This window comes from Cydia splendana, chromosome 1 (genome assembly GCF_910591565.1).
Source record: "Cydia splendana chromosome 1, ilCydSple1.2, whole genome shotgun sequence".
Taxonomy (NCBI): domain Eukaryota; kingdom Metazoa; phylum Arthropoda; class Insecta; order Lepidoptera; family Tortricidae; genus Cydia; species Cydia splendana.
The window spans coordinates 3,912,621-3,929,908 of NC_085960.1; the positions used below are offsets into that span (position 1 = coordinate 3,912,621).

The window sequence follows — 17,288 nt, forward strand, 5'->3', positions numbered from 1 at the left end:
CTCTGGTTTTACTAGATAAATATATCTGCATCCTCATACCATCATCTTATTAGCATCAAACTCAGAAAGGAAGCGTTTTTCTTCCATAGATGTAGTCTTGTGAATTTGTCCATTCTATTGACAGATGAGCTCTAAAGTTCTGTGAGCATCAGGTATTGGATGGAATGTAAACAAACAGTAAAATGGTGAGGTCAGAGTTTGATGTATCAAATTTGCCTGCAGCTAAGCATGTGAGTTTAACACTGACACTCTCATGGGTTACCTGACTGAAATTTCATCTTTTTGATTTTTTTCTAGTCTCTATACAACACAACCGAGGTTTGATTTGACGATTTTCGACCACCACACACACGAAAGGTCAAATATGTACCTAATTTAAAAGAATAATTATTAGAGACGCAACGGATAGTTGTTCATCCGGATACCGCATATTAGGCCATACCTTCGGCCGAATATTCGGTATCCGGCCTGCGGAACTATACCTACATTTCGGTTTTTCAAGTGCGCATTGTGCAGGTTTTGACCTATTTCGTAGTGAACGTTCGTGCGGACTCATTTCTAGGTTCGAAATGAGTGCACGTGCAAGTGAATGGAATGTTGAAATTGTTTTAAAATAATAAACGAGTACGATTATGACCGTGACTGTTTCTTATTCCAATGTTGTTTACTCCGAAATCAAGCAATGTTACTATCCGGTATCCGGCCGGATGTTAAAATAATGGCCAGATAGTAACCGAATATCCGGTGCATCTCTAATAATTATACATTTTGCACCTGATATTTTTTAATAGCAATGATTACATTGATATTAAAAGTAATCAGGCGCAAAAATAATCCAATTCAAGAATACTCTGGCCTTTTGGTTACATATTGGTATAGCAGTTACGTATTGGTATAACGTGTTAGGCTGTATCTTGGCAATTGCAGAGCTATATAGGTAGGCAATTAATTCAAACTTGACATGATTTATATATTATTATGATGGTATTATATTTGACTTACTTATATAAAATAAAATTAATGATTTCTTATAATGTTAACTCGTAAATTATTTATAATGTAATTTAATAATATGGCTGTATATATGTTAGAAATAAGGTTTGAATTATTCTTTGACATGCATGTATTAATATAATGTAATTTAATGTTAATTATTGTAGTATGTAAGTGCTTTGGTCTAGAACTGTAAACTTGCATATTTGGAAATAAATAATAAATAATAGCAAGTCTTTAGCTAGAAAAGCCGAGTACATCAGCCATTCTAATTTCAGGCTATATTTGTGTGAAATATTTTTTTAAAGAGTGTCAACATTTTAAGGATAGGGAATATTTTCCCACATGATTTTGAACTATGTTTCAGAGTGATAGGGTTCAATTTTGCATAATTCCTGACACTCTTATATATAAATACTAGCTGTTGCCCGCGACGACTCTTATCTTGAACATTTTACATATTGAGTACCTATAATTTTCATCGATGCAAACTTTATAATACAAACTTTTAATATAATGTTATATAATGCCATTTTACCAAGTTTGAAGTTCCTAGCTTGAAAAAAAATGTTTGATATTCATACAAACTTTCAACTCCTTTTTCACCACGTTAGGGGATGAATTTTCAAAAACGCTGAAATTCGTTTTCTTGTAATTTAATTTAATACCTTTTTGCAAAGTTTCAGAATCCTAGCCAAAAATAAAATTTGCACCCCAAGACGAACTTTCATCCCCTTTTTAACCCCCTTAGGGGTTGAATGTCCAAAAACGTTGCTATTACTTTTTTTTGTAATCGGCTATTATGCCTTTCTAAGAAGTTTCGAAGCATTTGTAATGGATTCAAACTTTCAACCCCTTTTTAACCCTGTTAGGGGATGAATTTTACAAAACGCTGAAATTACTTTTTCTGTCTTCTAATAATATCCTTAAATACAAAGATTCAAGTCCCAGACTCGAAAAAATGTTTGATATCCATACAAACTTTCAACCCCTTTTTCACCACCTTAGGGGATGAATTTTCAAAAACGCTGAAATTAGTTTTCTTGTATTTTATTAGTATATCTTTTTACGAAGTTTCAAATTCCTAGCTTAAAATAAAACCTTTCATCCCCTTTTTAACCCCCTAGGGGTTGAATTTTTCAAAATGGCTTCTTATCTCTTGTACACTTTATAAATGTAATCTATTGTGCAAATTTCAACTTTCTATCTTTTGTAGTTTCGGCTCTGCGTTGATGAATCAGTCAGTCAGTCAGGACACTTGCATTTATATATATAGATAAATAAAGGGTTAACTGTAGTGGGATAAAAAGTAATGTACGACTGCAACCAAACAGGCCTGGTCAAATATAGAGCGGACTCGGCCGAAAGCGGTCCATAAGGTCCATTAAAATATGTAATATTCTAAAAATTCCAAGTTCCCTCGGCCAGGCCCGTTCGGTGGCAAGCAAACAAAAGGCAGGTAAATAAAATGCAACAATGTTTTCGTGGTTTTTATGTTTTAACATAAGTTCGTACAATGATCCAATATGCTTGAACAAACTGTCCACACGCCGGTAGCTCCAGTTCTGCAGAGTTTGTTGCTTCATATATTATAGAGTCTAAGTTAAAGGTGTTATTGGTCCATAAGTTGGATTCGAAAACTCCCACACAAAAGATTACTGCTTCAGATATTAGCTATTATGATTTCTTTCTCTAATTCAATCTAATCGACATTAAATTGAACACTTAATTCTAAATAAAACTTCTAAACAAGATATTTACAGTTACATTTTGACTAAACAATTAGACTAATGCCTTATGTAGAAGAAATAAATAACGAAAATGCTTTCATTCAAAAAGTCGTTCAGCAGTAATTGCTCATATTTCTTAAAATATAACAATGAAAATGTTTTGTAACATACATAATTCAGTCTAATAAAACAATCTGCATATTACAATAGTTTGTTGACTGACAAAACCTAGACGCGAGAGTAAAACGTAACAACCAGAGGCCCTACTGCGAAAAACGAATATCCGAAATTAGTTTTTCACAGTAAGTCTTCTGTTTCTCGAATAACATCCTTCAACAGCATAAGACAAGTAGAATACACTAAGTTTTGAGAGTCAAAAAGGCACTAGCATACGCAGACTAACTTGAAAGTGTGTTTTTTCATTAATTGTAAATATAACACGCGGAAAATTAAAACTCGAAAGCAACCGATCATTCGCAAACTTAAACTCATGGACAGTTAAAACAAATGGAAACAAGTACAAACATCACAAGCATACATTAAACAAAACTATTATTTGTATGTTACATAAACGATATTGCAACACAATCTAAAATTATAAATATAATTATAATTGCATATTAAGCCAACGACATCGTCGAGCTATTTGAAAGTATAAATATATAATTTAGGCACTGGAGTATGTTTTTAATCTCATTAATATTATGAGTTGCTTTTCGGCTCGTTTAGCAGTCGCGGAAGTTTCGGGCTTTGGAATGGAGTCGCCGGGTCACTTACTCCAGTTGCAAATATTAAAACGCTTATTAGTTACGAAATTGCAAATAATGTTACAACTATGACGTACTATTGTGTGGCGATGGATAGATTTGTGATCGAATGGGGAATTACTATAGGTATATATAATATAAAAATATTGAGAGATACTCAGTTGTTCGAGCACTATATTAAGTAGATCTACATGCTCCTAGCACCTGACTATCTCGAAACATTATTTTGGGATGATCTATTTGGACAAAGCGAGCCCAGACATCGAGACATATTTCTCATGCAATTTGGAGCCGGGATAAGACCTATCCCTACTCTTTCTAAATTCAAAAAGTGGGCGACGGCATATTATATTGATTATAGACATCTGTTTTGATAAGAGGTGAGGTTGGCATATACATAGTACTAATGTGTGTATAAAAGTATGTGTGTATGTTATTCTAATTGGTAACAACGGTACTACATCAGCATCTGTATGGTATGATTATGACAACAATTATTATTTAAAGATCAATTGACTACGCGACTATTAAGATATAACAGTGCGAAAATATTTCTTACGTTTATATTTTTAATAAATTCATTTCACTTCCGGACTCCTAAAGCAATTTCCTAACACTATAACGCCGAAGAGATCATTTAAAAAATACAATTTTGATATACATAACATTTGTATTGGCCGAAAATTCTCAAGTATAAATTTTATATTCTTTTGTCTATATCATTAGCATTCTCTAAATAAAAAACTTAATTACTTTGAGAGCCGGGAACACTTAGCACTAGTATAACATAAATCTAATATTTACAATGAGATTATAATATAAATATTGATTTATCTAGTGTCGTTATCGTTTGAGCTGTTTTTGTAAACCGTATCGGTCGATTTAAAATGACAGAATCCTTATGCGCTGTCTTAAGTGATAGAAAATGTATGAGGCCGCACTTCGCGCGACCAATGCCCATTCGAAAATATTAGTGTTGCATCTCTTTTTTTCAATACAGCAAATGAAAGAGATGCACATCGATATCAGGCAAATACGGACGCGAGAAATCCGCTGTAGGTGTAGTGGGGTATTCCACAAAAAGGTCTACTTTGTCGTGAACGCGACGCGTATGGCAGCCATATTAATAACCTGCAGAATTCTGTATTATACACCGTTGAATTAAAAGCTAAGTTATCAGGCCAAATATCGGGTTCTTAGTTTTATCAGAACTGTTAAAAATAGCAACACTCTTCTGGAATACCCCTAGTGCAAGCTGACACTAGGCCGCGCACCACGGCGCTCCACGATCAAACATGGCATCGAAAAATAATTCAAAATCACTCCACTTATAGCTTAAAGTAAGTCACTGTACATAAAGAAATTATTAAATAGATAATCATCTAAATAAACGAAAAGATTTCAAACTCGTGGAAGACCAAGATCACAACATAAATATAAAACGATAAAAATAAACAGTGTACCTAAATAATAATTAATTGGTACGCACCAGTTTCGTTAAAATCCACATTCAATCTATACGTACGGGAAGCTATCCGTTACACACACGAGATGACCTTACGATATAAACTTAGCGAATAACGCGTGGTCGACATGAACGATAATAAATGCAACAACGAAATAGATGAATGCCATAGATCTTTGTAAAACTTTGTCTAGATATCAAATATTGGGTCATTTGAAGGTAGGCCGACACGATACAACTAATGCCTTATTGGCATGTCAGTGATACGTAAAACACATCATAATGACCCTTAAGAGCCACACGAACCTAGGCGCCGCCATACAATACATTTTAAAACAACATTCCGAAATATTTAACATGAAATTTGATATAAACATTCAGGTAACATATATCTATCTATGTCTGGTACTTGTTTTAGTTGCTATAAATTGTTATACATACAGTCGAAAGTTTTAATTTATGACCTAGGTCCCGTGCATGAACTATAGGGGGCACGGGGGCAGCATAGGAGACGTCGGATTTTTGGCACGAGGCGTAAATGTGTCGTTTATGCTTCCGATGTAGCCCACACGATGGCAGAACCTACTATGCACAAGGAAACGTATCGAGGAGAACGGGAGATGGTAGCACTTGCTTTGGCAATGTACATTGTGCACATATGTTTCAGATTCAGGCCACAAGATGGCAGACCCTCCAACGCGCACAGTCTCTAGCGACTTTCATATTGATTGTCACTGTGACAAAGTACGAAATGGGTCATAAATTAATACTTTAGACTTTAGACCGTACAAAGAAATTAGAGCGTCTGGAAGTTTTACTTACAAAACTTCAACTGGCTCTTTTTTTTGTATAACTATTTCCAGCAACGAAAACTAGTACCAGACATAAATATGTATATGTTAATGTTCATGCCAAGTATCATTTAATTTAAGCATGTCGTTTTAAAATGACAGTGTATCCATTTTTACGCATGTATTTTTTGTTCGTGCGACTCTTAAATAGATGCCTATTATAAGTATGTCCTCCGCCCACTGTTTCAACTTCAACGTTCTTACGATTTGGAAAGTTATTTGTATTCATAATTAACAGAAGCTGCAGTAACTATTGAACGCCAGTTGAAACAGCAGGAAGCTAGCAGTCACAAAATTTGGCGGAACGATTCCATACATACCAAGTGATAGTTGAAAATGCGACCTTACAAGTACGACATAAGGTGCAATTTCAACGTTAACTTTGTAATAGTTCATTTCGCCGAAGCCTTGTGACGTGTGATGAAATAATGAACAAACCCAACTGATAATGGAACACATATGACTTATATACAGATACAAATGTATTGAGATCACCCACACTGAGTAAATATGATGATGTAAATGTGTGTCAGCTCTTACCGTCTACTAAGCTTTTAACCCTTTGACCGCTCAAGACGATAACTGACGCGCGCGGCTACAGCCCAATATCAACCTTCGTGCATTCCGAAAAGGTTCACAATGACGCGCCACACACGATAGGCGTCGCGTTCAATGGGTTAAAGTTGAAAGATTCGTTCTATCTCACTTTTGCATTAGTTTTAAGACTTGCGAGTTCACTTGCGGAAAATAGAGTTAACAGTTATTCTAGATCGTACTAAAAAGTCCAAAGTTTAACTAGGCATGTTAAACTCTGGACCTAGCTTGCTTAAGTGAGCTTTAACCTTTGAACGAGTCAACGTGAACCTTATCGTAATGCACGAAGGTTGATATTGGGCTGTAACCACGCGCGTCATTTGACGTCTTTAGCGGTCAAAGGGTTAAATCAAAGATCTTGCTTGTTCGACAGCACAGTCGCTAACATAAATGAGTTTGGGCAAACGAAATGTAAAACTAAATGACACTAACAGTCCTTAGTACAATCATAACCTCGATTCTCACACAGATTACCAAATATTTTTGATTATTTTTTTGTATAGTCTGTCTTTAAGGTATTTAAAATAGACAATTCCGCCAATGATTTAGTATCTTAAACACAGTTTCTATATGTGGGGTATTTTGTATTTATGGTAATATTTCATTGGCCGAATGACCCAACCACATTGGCTTCAAACTTTACGTATTTATTATTTTTAATACCTAAAAGTACAGACAGTTTTATATTGATTTATTAATATGAAATATGAAGTTAGTCTGTAATAGTAAAATCCTTTAAATGCAATCTAGGTAAATTGCAAACAATTGCACTTGCAATTGCACTTTTAGTCGCTACGATTTTGGTCCGTCTCCATTATTTGGCGGTTAGCATTACAATGTTTTTCTATTGCAACATTTCCACAGTAACACCATTTTAAGTGTAGTTAAAGTTTACGTGTATGACACGTTTAAACAGTAGTCAACTATACTCTGGCACGCCCACTTTGTCAGTAAAAAAGGCGGCAAATGTAGGCGCGAAGGATTGGCCTCCCATAGAAAATTTGAATTTCGCGCCCTTTTCTCAACTCTGGCAAGGCGGGTGTGTCTGAGTATAAATACATGTCTCAGAGCTTGTATTCAGTACTAGTTTATTAACAAAATTGCGCGCATCATATTATCCGGACTTGACATATTGAAGCCGAATTCATTTCCAATCTATACATCAACGCGTTCAGTTCTCCCTTCTAGTGTTACATGGTAAATGCCCGAGAACATGTGTTGAATAGAGCTTGCCAATGAGCCATGTCAATTATGCCATTCAAATGATTTTATTGGCAAGTTAAATTTTTATTTTACCACATTTTTGTGACACGTCTCGCTGGCCAGAGTCTACGTCTACATACAGTATCACTCCCAACTTCCCAACTCACCCAAGAGTACGGTCACAAACTTTAATTGTTGACCCATCTAAGCTTCAAGCTAATTTGGTTGTCAATACTAATGGTATGAAATGTCCAATGTAAAGTAAACCCTAAATGGCTCAACAATTAAAGCCCGTGACTGTATGTACAACACTCCTAACTGTACATCGATGGACCTTATTACATAAGGCATAAGCTCCACCGATGTACAGTTAACAGTGTGGGCTTGTGGGCCAAATCGGTGCAGGCTTAGCGTAAATAGACTACGATTTCAGAACGTTGAATACAGTTTTCGCAGATGTGTGGCAAGTGTGTGCTAACCGTCGGTGTGTGTGTGGTGTTACTCGCGCAGCACGATGGAGACGGTGAGGCCGCAGCGCTAACTGGCCGTGGACGTGGGCTGCAGCGCAGACATGGGCGAGTTCACGTCTGCGGAAACATAACGACTACGTCATATATGGCTCTTGGAGATTTGGCGGAATGTTAGGGTAACTTTAGTCTGAAAATCATACAAAAACTTATTGTCAAGCCGCTTTAACTTCTAGCGGTTCACCTCACGAGAGACCTCACCTCTTTCGTCGATTTAAATGTAATGGGAGATAATTTTTACTAAATATTATTAGTGCTTACAGTCCCCAAATATCTTCACAAAATTATGTTCAACATGTGTTTTATGTTGTTTTAAACTATCAAAATAAAAATTAGTTATACGAGGCTTGTGCCTGGGCTTTAACGGCAATGGTCTCGGAATTGAAAAGGAATTGGAACCAGTATATTAATGGCTCATCGAGAATCTAATACGTGAAATCCTGTATGTTCTTTTGACCAAAATTATGCATATACAGTTTCTGTACATCAGGGGCCAAAAACTTTAGTAGAGTCCATACAAGCTAACTTTGCACAAGAAGTATAAAACAAAATAGCAAAAATAATCCTTACTAGTGGGCGTGTTGATGTCGGAATGCGGGGTGAGGTTGGACTGCGCCATGAGTTTCTGACGCACCTCGCGGATCTTCAGCTGCAGAGACATCTTGTTTGGGAATATGTCCATGTGCGTCGCCTGCGAAATTATCGATATTACATGTAAATTAACGTATATAGGTACACAACATATTTAATATGCAATGACATAGTTGATAAATGCTATAAGCATTTCGCCCAAGCATGTCGATCTAGTGTAGACGAGCGTCGCGCGTGCGTTTCCCTCGGGTGGGGTATCTCTACGGAACTCTTATTCCTTCGTGAAGCGGCTCGTACTGTGTCGACCGGCTTATACTATTTGCAACTAAACTGACGACCGGAGCGTAAAACTTCTCATTCACGCTTATGTGGTCATGGCAAGAGTTAGAGAAATCGTGATACGACCTCGGTCCACAGTTTGGTCAGGCGTGGCTCACTCCGCGATTTCGTCGCTTTGCAACAGGTAGCTACAAGTACATCCGTTCCACACCAACCAACACGCGCACCAAAATTGGAACGCGGTTCACGTTCATAGTTCACGTAGCGGTCATATCTGTCCTAATCGTAACAGACGCGTTTTGTTAGAGAGTGAATCATCTGTACCTAGTACTCTTATTTATTTTGTGGTAATGGTTAGTTAACCATGTTGGGTACCTGGAAGTGTGTGGTGGCCTGCGTGGTGGGGAACATGCCGTGCTCCTGGAACAGCTTGAGCACGAGGTGCCGGCGCTGCTCCAGTACCCGCCTGTGCCCAGCTTCCCCTCGTGCCCCACCCGGTGTACACGGCGTACGCGGCGACATTTCTTCCATACTCTCTGATACTGAAACAAACAAGATGTTATTAAAGGGACATTTCTATAGGCAGACGCATATTCATTAGGGTGAGAGGCTGACACGTAAATAATGGACGAGCATCTACTGACGCACGGACTAAACAGTATTAAATATGACAACATACCTCTAAAGGTGTCCAAGTTGAAGTCAGGCCCGAAGAAAGTGTTGCCAACAAGCTTGGTCGTGGTGTGTGGGGTTCCGTACGAGTGCGGCGTCGGCATGGCGCCGCTCGGCAGCGGCTCGGGCTCCATCACCGGCGTCATCGTTGGTACTTCCTCTTCTATAAAAATAAATAAACAAATAGTAAATAACATGGGACAATATCACACGCATCATACAACTACAGGCTCAAATGGGCTCAATTATGTGTATATTTTTCTGCAAAGAAAATCATTACTAAGGTTGCCTCCAGAATCCCGCGAACTAAATTGACAGGTCAATGTGCACAAATGATACCACAGTTTGGCCAGTGCTGTTCATATCGATATTTTCAAAACAGTTTGAATTAGAGAATATCGCCAAAATTCACCGCTAGCGGCGCTGCTGTTGCGCGGTCAGTTAAAATATATCTTTAAGTAGGTATTTTAAGTTATTTTACTTATTTTACAAATGTTACTTGGTATTTCGAAAATTGTGCAATTTTATAGTAATAGATACAAGGATATTGGATAAACATATTGTACGTGATTAAATAAATATTTTATTACATTTATTTTATTTTATTTGTTAGGAAAACTTACAGCTAGAGTAACAAGTTGTAGGTCACAACATAGAAACAGTCATTTTGGCTAAAATACAAAAAAGGCCGACCCAGACGGGGAAGTAAGATAAGATAAGATTTCTCATTTAATTTGTGTGGTGTGGACGTAAAAATTAAATCGTCTCGGTGATCCCTATTGCTTCGATTGTAAAGAAGACCAGTCCCTAAACTGGACATTCAAGTTGACAAATAGGTCAGAATTTAAATACAGTTAGACCAAAAAAAGTCTGCAGGGATTTTGATAGGCCACGCAGTGCAAATAACAGTTGCACTGCGTGGGCTATCAAAATCGCAACGCCTGATTCTATTCACTATTTAATTATCGATCAATCTCATCTACCGGCCACATTGTATAAAATTAAATCACCAATTTTAGATTTATGGCGACAACCGCGAGCTCTTGAAATAAACAACTTGCCCCCAAACCTGCACACTAACATTGAAATTTGTCAGTTTCGCATCTGCACCTCCTGCTTTGATCGGTAACGTCACAATCTTACAATCGAATCAACCACTTTTCTCGTCACATTCATACAAATCGAAATCGTTTGTGACCCCTTTATAATTATGACATGCGTAGTAAGTGCAATATCTTACTTATCGATATCATTTTATCGACATATACCCCTGACTATTTCTTCTTTGCTATTCCTGGTATCATTTTATTTGTCAAACTCATGTCAATATAGTTCGCGAGTCTCTGGAGGCAACTGTAGCTATACTCGACGACGCAAAAATATGAAGTTTCGTAGGTTCAACATTTCTTTTTATTCGATATTTGTTATAATTATAACATGTACTGCCAGACAGGTGTCATGTCACATCCATGCACACCTTGTTATTTCAGTCAGTCTCTGTAGAAAAAGTACTGACGTTGACTGAAGCAGCATGACAAATACGAACCTTTCCGAGAAAATACGAAGGAAAACAATTATGCACCACATCTGTACAAAACGCTTGTGCCACACACTGGTGGAAGGAATCCCACCTTTAGAACATTGTCTGACAGTACGTAAGACAAGACTAACCTATTCTGTTGTTGTGTTTCTTCCTGAGGTACAACTGGGGGCTGCTCGGCACCACGACGCTGGGGCTGCACGCTTCGGGCTTGAACTGCGGTAGTATACTGAATTTCTGCTCAAAGTTCACCGTTTCAAGGACCCTGGGGAAAATATTCTTATTTTTATATTAAAGGAAAAAATCACCGCTTCGACTCAAAACTTGAGACCTTTCGTAACATCGGTCCGATCGTTCTTAACAGTCTCAACCAACTGAGCTACCGAACCTCACCGGAAGCGTGTGAATCCTTCCATCCCTTACTTTTTTTATATGCGGGAGGCGCATAACTACATCTATCGTAAGAATGTTCTTGCAAGACTATATTATAATGATTATTTCGTAGGTATTTAATATGATTGAAAGATAAAAGTGATATATGAGTTAGTGAAGGGAAGGGAGCTCTCGCTCGGTGTCGGGGTACGTACTTGTCGCGTCCGTCCTCGGTGCCCTTCTTGAAGAGGCTCTTCTTGGGGTCCGGCTCGCGCGGCGACGCCGGCGCAGACCCGCCCGCCTCCGCCGAGCCCGACCCCGCCGAGCCCGTCGACGTGCCTGGGGACAACACATCTAGTTATAATCTGTTGAGATGGCATATGGATGGCGATGGCGTGGCATATGGCTTTGTAATATAGTAATGGTGTTACCTCTGCTGAGTCGCTTCTGCAGCGGCGCCCGGCCCAGCTGCGCAGGAGTGGGCGCTAGAGGAAATGGACGGGTTTCTTCTGCGGGACTGTCCCATTGCCTGACAACAAAAAAATTCTTAGTCGTAAAAACAGGAATATTTTTTTTTAAGTAGAATGGTTTCTTATTTTTTATCGCTTCTCTTTGTTCATAACGCCTTAATAACAACCAACATAATGCCACATTTTACCGGAAATTGAACGTTTTTCAACGGCAACTTTTCACTAACCCTTATGTACAAATCAATTTGGTCTAATATAAATAATAAATATTATTGGAACTCTCCAAGACAAAATTGGATAATTTCACAATTTTCTTTACAAATACTCTCTCTAGGAATTACACTAATGTGTAAAATCAATATACTTACGCATTAGGTTTCTGCGTGGGTTGAGTGTTGCTCTGAGAGACTATCACAGACTGGCCCGGACCCGGACCTTGTACGGTTTGGCTTTGACTCTTGGGCGGTTCAACTTCTGAAAAAAAAAAACCATTCAATTCTGGTTAACTTGATGGGACTTTTTAGTAAACTGAAATGTACATACGAAGGAAAGGGGACGGCCATTTTTCCATACAAACGTAGTCCCCATTTTCTTCTCTGGATATTGACATACGTTTGACTGTTTTCGATTTTTTGATTATAGTAAAAATTAGTAGCGAAAAACAGATTTCATATAAATCTTTAAATGCTCATACTCTTATAAAATTTTCATAAATCAATCGTAGGGGCATATATGTGGTTGATATACAACAAACAATTTTCAATAATGTTAATATACAGAGTGGAAAATGAGGACTAAATTTGTATGAAAAGGCGATTTCGCGCAGGTCCTCGACTTTCGTCTTAAATCGTTATTTGCGACTAACAAATAATTGAAATTGAATTGTAATGGTAATCCAGTGCAATTACGCAAATTAGTTTCTAAGCGGCATTTGAATTGTGTCCAGCACGTTTGCTTTCTTTAACGATATCTATCCGTCCAAGTCTTACGCATTGTCTAACCGGCTTTCCACTTCCAGAACCTAACAACTTTTCTATAGAACCGGACACAAAAGGCACAGGCGTCATCGGGCTGGTGGCCTGGTCTCAAATCCAGAGGCTCAACAAATTCACACATGCGACTTATGCGGCAAGAAGTGCCGTGCAGCGATAGGCTTGTATAGCCATAAGCGGAAATGCATTGGCCGTCTCAACCGCTCTTGGTACAGCGTTGCAACAATCATCCGTCAGGGATGCCATGGCCATTGATGATGATAGAACCGGAGACCAAGATAATATTTTGACTAATATGAACGTACCAGTATTAAACGAAGGTACATAGAGCCTCTGCAGTTGCACGTAGTGCAGTTGCGGCTCCGAGGGCACCTCGCCGGCCTGGCTGGCCTTCAGCAGCAGGTTGCCTGATGCGTCCACGGACAGCGTCAGAGGACCTGCGGGGTAGGAAATATTGAGTAATTAGAGCATAAGCATACGTATAATAAGTTAAACATTGTCTCTTTGAAAATAAGATCACTGTGGGAAACATATTTCCACTGCAATAAGTAGTGTAATAATAGATCACTTACCGGTGGCATTGTCGCCAACGCTGCGCTTCACTAGCGTCACGCTCTTCAGTAACGCATTGCTCAGGTTCCCTTGAGGCACGGACTGCACATTCGAGACGCCACTGGATATCACTTGCACGCCAGAGGTCGGGGTTGGCGACGTGAGCGAAGCGATGGCGTTGTCCAGCGCCGCTTGAGTGGTAAGGTTGGACGTGGAGAGAGAGATGCCTTGCACGCTGCTGGTGATGGCGGCGGTGCTGTGCGGGAAGTGTAATAATATATCACTTACCCGTGGCATTGTCGCCAACGCTGCGTTTGACCAGCGTCACACTCTTCAGTAACGCATTGCTCAGGTTCCCTTGAGGCACGGACTGCACATTCGAGACGCCGCTAGATATAACTTGCACGCCAGAGGTCGGGGTTGGCGACATGAGCGAAGCGATGGCGTTGTCCAGCGCCGCTTGAGTGGTAAGGTTGGGCGTGGCGAGTAAGATGCCTTGCACACTGCTGGTAATGGCAGCGGTGCTGTGCAGGGGGTTGTAATAATAGATTACTTACCCGTGGCATTGTCACCGACACTGCGCTTCACTAGCGTCACGCTCTTCAGTAACGCATTGCTCAGGTTCCCTTGAGGCACAGACTGCACATTCGAGACGCCACTGGATATCACTTGCACGCCAGACGTAGGTGTTGGCGACATTAGCGAAGCGATGGCGTTATCCAGCGCCGCTTGTGTAGTAAGGTTGGGCGTGGAGAGTGATATTCCTTGCACGCTGCTAGTGATGGCGGCGGTGCTGTGCGGGGAGGCGGGCACGTGGTTGATCTTATTGTGCGCGTACGCGTTCCATTGCCGGTGGGTTTCTGTCGACCAAATGGAGTTCCGTTTAAAAAAGTAGGAAGCTCGATGTCATATCTATTGACTTAGATAAGAGTCAGCACTTTTAAAATTTTTTCTTGACTTTTGAGAAATTCTCTCAGGTGAAAGAAAACTTCTTGAGAAAATCTGCTCACTTCATCGGTGTGTATAAACTCTTCTACCCGTATTGGCTTATTCGTGACTACATTATAGATTACAATATACATTTTTAAAATGGAAATGAAACCTTCCTTATTGTATAATTATATGTAATGTGTGTATTGCGTCTCACATTTTGCTTAATGAGAGTGTGAGACGCAATGACATTGGACAAAGAAATTGGACATGTGGAATACCACCCTAAAATAAACAAAGTGGCATTTCTATTGTTTCGTAAATTTTCGACCAAATGAAATTCAACACATTTAATAATATAACTATATTCAAATTTCCTTGGCAAATTTTGTATGAGTCCAAGCCCTCATGTACAATGGCCTTCTATCTTATAGTGTTCATGACTTACCCGAGTCGGCATGTGTGGACTTGAAGGCGCCACCAGTGGGCTGGAACACCTTAGACCCGCCGGGACTCGACGCGGTTATGCCGCCGAGCAGATTGTCAGATGAACCAGCTCTGAAATTATAATTTTAAACTTTATTCAAGTCCGTACCTGTCTAATCCGATCTACCCTTTTTAGGGTTCCGTACCCAAAGGGTAAAAACGGGACCCTATTACTAAGACTCCGCTGTCCGTCTGTCTGTCTGTCACAGGCTGTATCTCATGAACCGTGATAGCTAGGCAGTTGAAATTTTCACTGATGATGTATTGCTGTTGCCGCTATAAAAACAAATACTAAAAACAGAATATAATAAATATTTAAGTGGGGTATACAACAAGAGTGATTTTTTTGCCGTTTTTTGCGTAATGGTACGGAACCCTTCGTGCGCGAGCCCGACTCGCACTTGGCCGGTTTTATTTAATTTTTAATTGGCCCGCGGAAAAAGGAAGCGGGGCAAATATACCCTTGAGGGTTTAGCCTAGTTACAATCCCACAGTAATTGGATAGGTGGAATACCTACCACCCTAATACATACCGGGTGTGGCCTGTAACATGAGCAAAAAATTGTAGGCTGTACTCCTCATACTGACCAACATTTGTTCAGCTACTTTTAAAAATAACTTGTGGTTTGATTTTTAATACACTTTAAAGTTTATTCTAAGACGCAATGTATTGCGAATTTTGTCATGTTTAAGGCGTGACAAGCAACGTCAATCAGAATGATATGGCGTGGCGTTGTCGTCCATTGAAGATAATATTTATTTTGTATGAAAAATAGGGAGTCTAAATACTTCATAATTTTTAAAAGTTGTTGAATAAAAGTGTCACCGTTTGAGGAGTACAATCTATGTTTTAATTATTTGCTCGTGTTACAGGCCACACCCGGTATATGGAAATGATTACGTAACTTTACGTTTGCATCTGTCATCCCGATACATTTTTACATTTCGATTGGCGTTTTTTGTTTTAACTGATTGTCATCTTGACTACGGCACTTGGTCTAGATTCAACACGCAGCTCAGCGATACCATGCTATATCAGCTCAGAGCTTCGGTGCATAGACCACATATTATAGTACCATCGTCTTCGCCGTTAACTAACAATTCGAAAGTGTTATCGCAAAGACGTAAGGTCCACAACAGGGTCAGATAAGTGTTGGTGTTAGTACCTGGCCTTGATGGGCTTGGGCCGGCGCGTGTCGCGGTGCTTGAACAAGTCGCGCGGCTCGTGCGTGTCGGAGTCGGAGTCCGTGACGCGCTCGCCGCACTTCAGGTCCATCTCGGCGTTGTGCGCCGCCACCGCCGCTTCTTCGCAGATAGAGGCAGTGATCTAAAAAAATAGACACGGTATAAAATCTGAACACGATACTGTCTTCTTGGAAGTTTCAGAACCAAATATGCCTTTCAGAATTACCTTATCTACTACTAAGCTACTGTTGCAAATAATTAATGTGTGGCTAAATGCAGTTACGTTCCTAAAGCGATCCCTCGAGACTCCGTACGTACGTAACAAAATTTGTACTGAGGTATCGAACGCTTTTTCCGAACCCAAAAAGACGAATCACCATTTTCTCGTCATCGATAAGCTGCGGCGGGCCGACGTGGTTGAATGAAGCCACCATGACGGGCAGAGCTGAGGCTCTGACCGCGGGGACCCTGTTAGTTATTTATAGGCTAGGAACAACGATGGACCTAAGGCACTCCCTTGGGGGACACCGTACGTAAGTAATAAAATTGGTTAGGAAACAGTATTGAAAGCCTTTTGGAAATCCAAGATATACGTACCATCTTCTCGTCATCACTAAGTTGCGGTGAACTAGCATGGTTGAAAGAAGCCACCGTGACGGGAAGGTCGGAGGCGCTGCTTGTATTGGGGCCCTCCGATGGGGTCCGTGGGCTCTGCGGCATGGACCCTGTAGGGTCCCGGCTGCTGGATGACTTTCTTCGGTCCTTGTTGCACCATTTCCATTCGGGGTGGGCTTTGAAATGAGCCTCCTTGACCTTAGGAAATCATAATTGAATTCATGGTCAGAACGTAAAAAGTATTATAAACAAGAAGTCAGTACTTACACCGTTAAACAGTCATTAAAGTAGGTAGTTAAGATTATGAGATTACTAGATACTAATGTACAGGAACCTCCTCTTTTTATCCGACTTCAAGAGTTCTTTATCCATCGGAATCTTTTTTTGTTTGAAACGGTATACTTGGTCCCATAGTCATCAGGTTAGGATCTGATGACGGGATCTTGGAGAAATCGAGGGAACTATTCAACTTTT

The 17,288-nt window shown here is 39.7% G+C and overlaps 1 protein-coding gene across 1 annotated transcript in view; it reads right to left on the reverse strand.

The window, feature by feature from the left end:
• Positions 1-2,470: 2,470 nt before the first annotated feature.
• The window catches only part of LOC134789725 (uncharacterized), a 59,204-nt gene continuing 44,386 nt past the window's right edge, over positions 2,471-17,288 (reverse strand). Inside the window, exons 18-30 of the mRNA XM_063760361.1 lie at positions 16,797-17,012; positions 16,181-16,341; positions 14,977-15,086; positions 14,156-14,458; positions 13,352-13,483; positions 12,423-12,528; positions 12,016-12,113; positions 11,800-11,923; positions 11,344-11,477; positions 9,680-9,835; positions 9,376-9,542; positions 8,701-8,821; positions 2,471-8,190 (exon numbers count right to left, since the gene is read on the reverse strand). Of these exons, the coding sequence (XP_063616431.1) occupies positions 8,141-8,190; positions 8,701-8,821; positions 9,376-9,542; positions 9,680-9,835; positions 11,344-11,477; positions 11,800-11,923; positions 12,016-12,113; positions 12,423-12,528; positions 13,352-13,483; positions 14,156-14,458; positions 14,977-15,086; positions 16,181-16,341; positions 16,797-17,012 (1,878 nt within the window). The 3' untranslated portion in view covers positions 2,471-8,140. The remainder of the gene's footprint in view (positions 8,191-8,700; positions 8,822-9,375; positions 9,543-9,679; positions 9,836-11,343; positions 11,478-11,799; positions 11,924-12,015; positions 12,114-12,422; positions 12,529-13,351; positions 13,484-14,155; positions 14,459-14,976; positions 15,087-16,180; positions 16,342-16,796; positions 17,013-17,288) is intronic.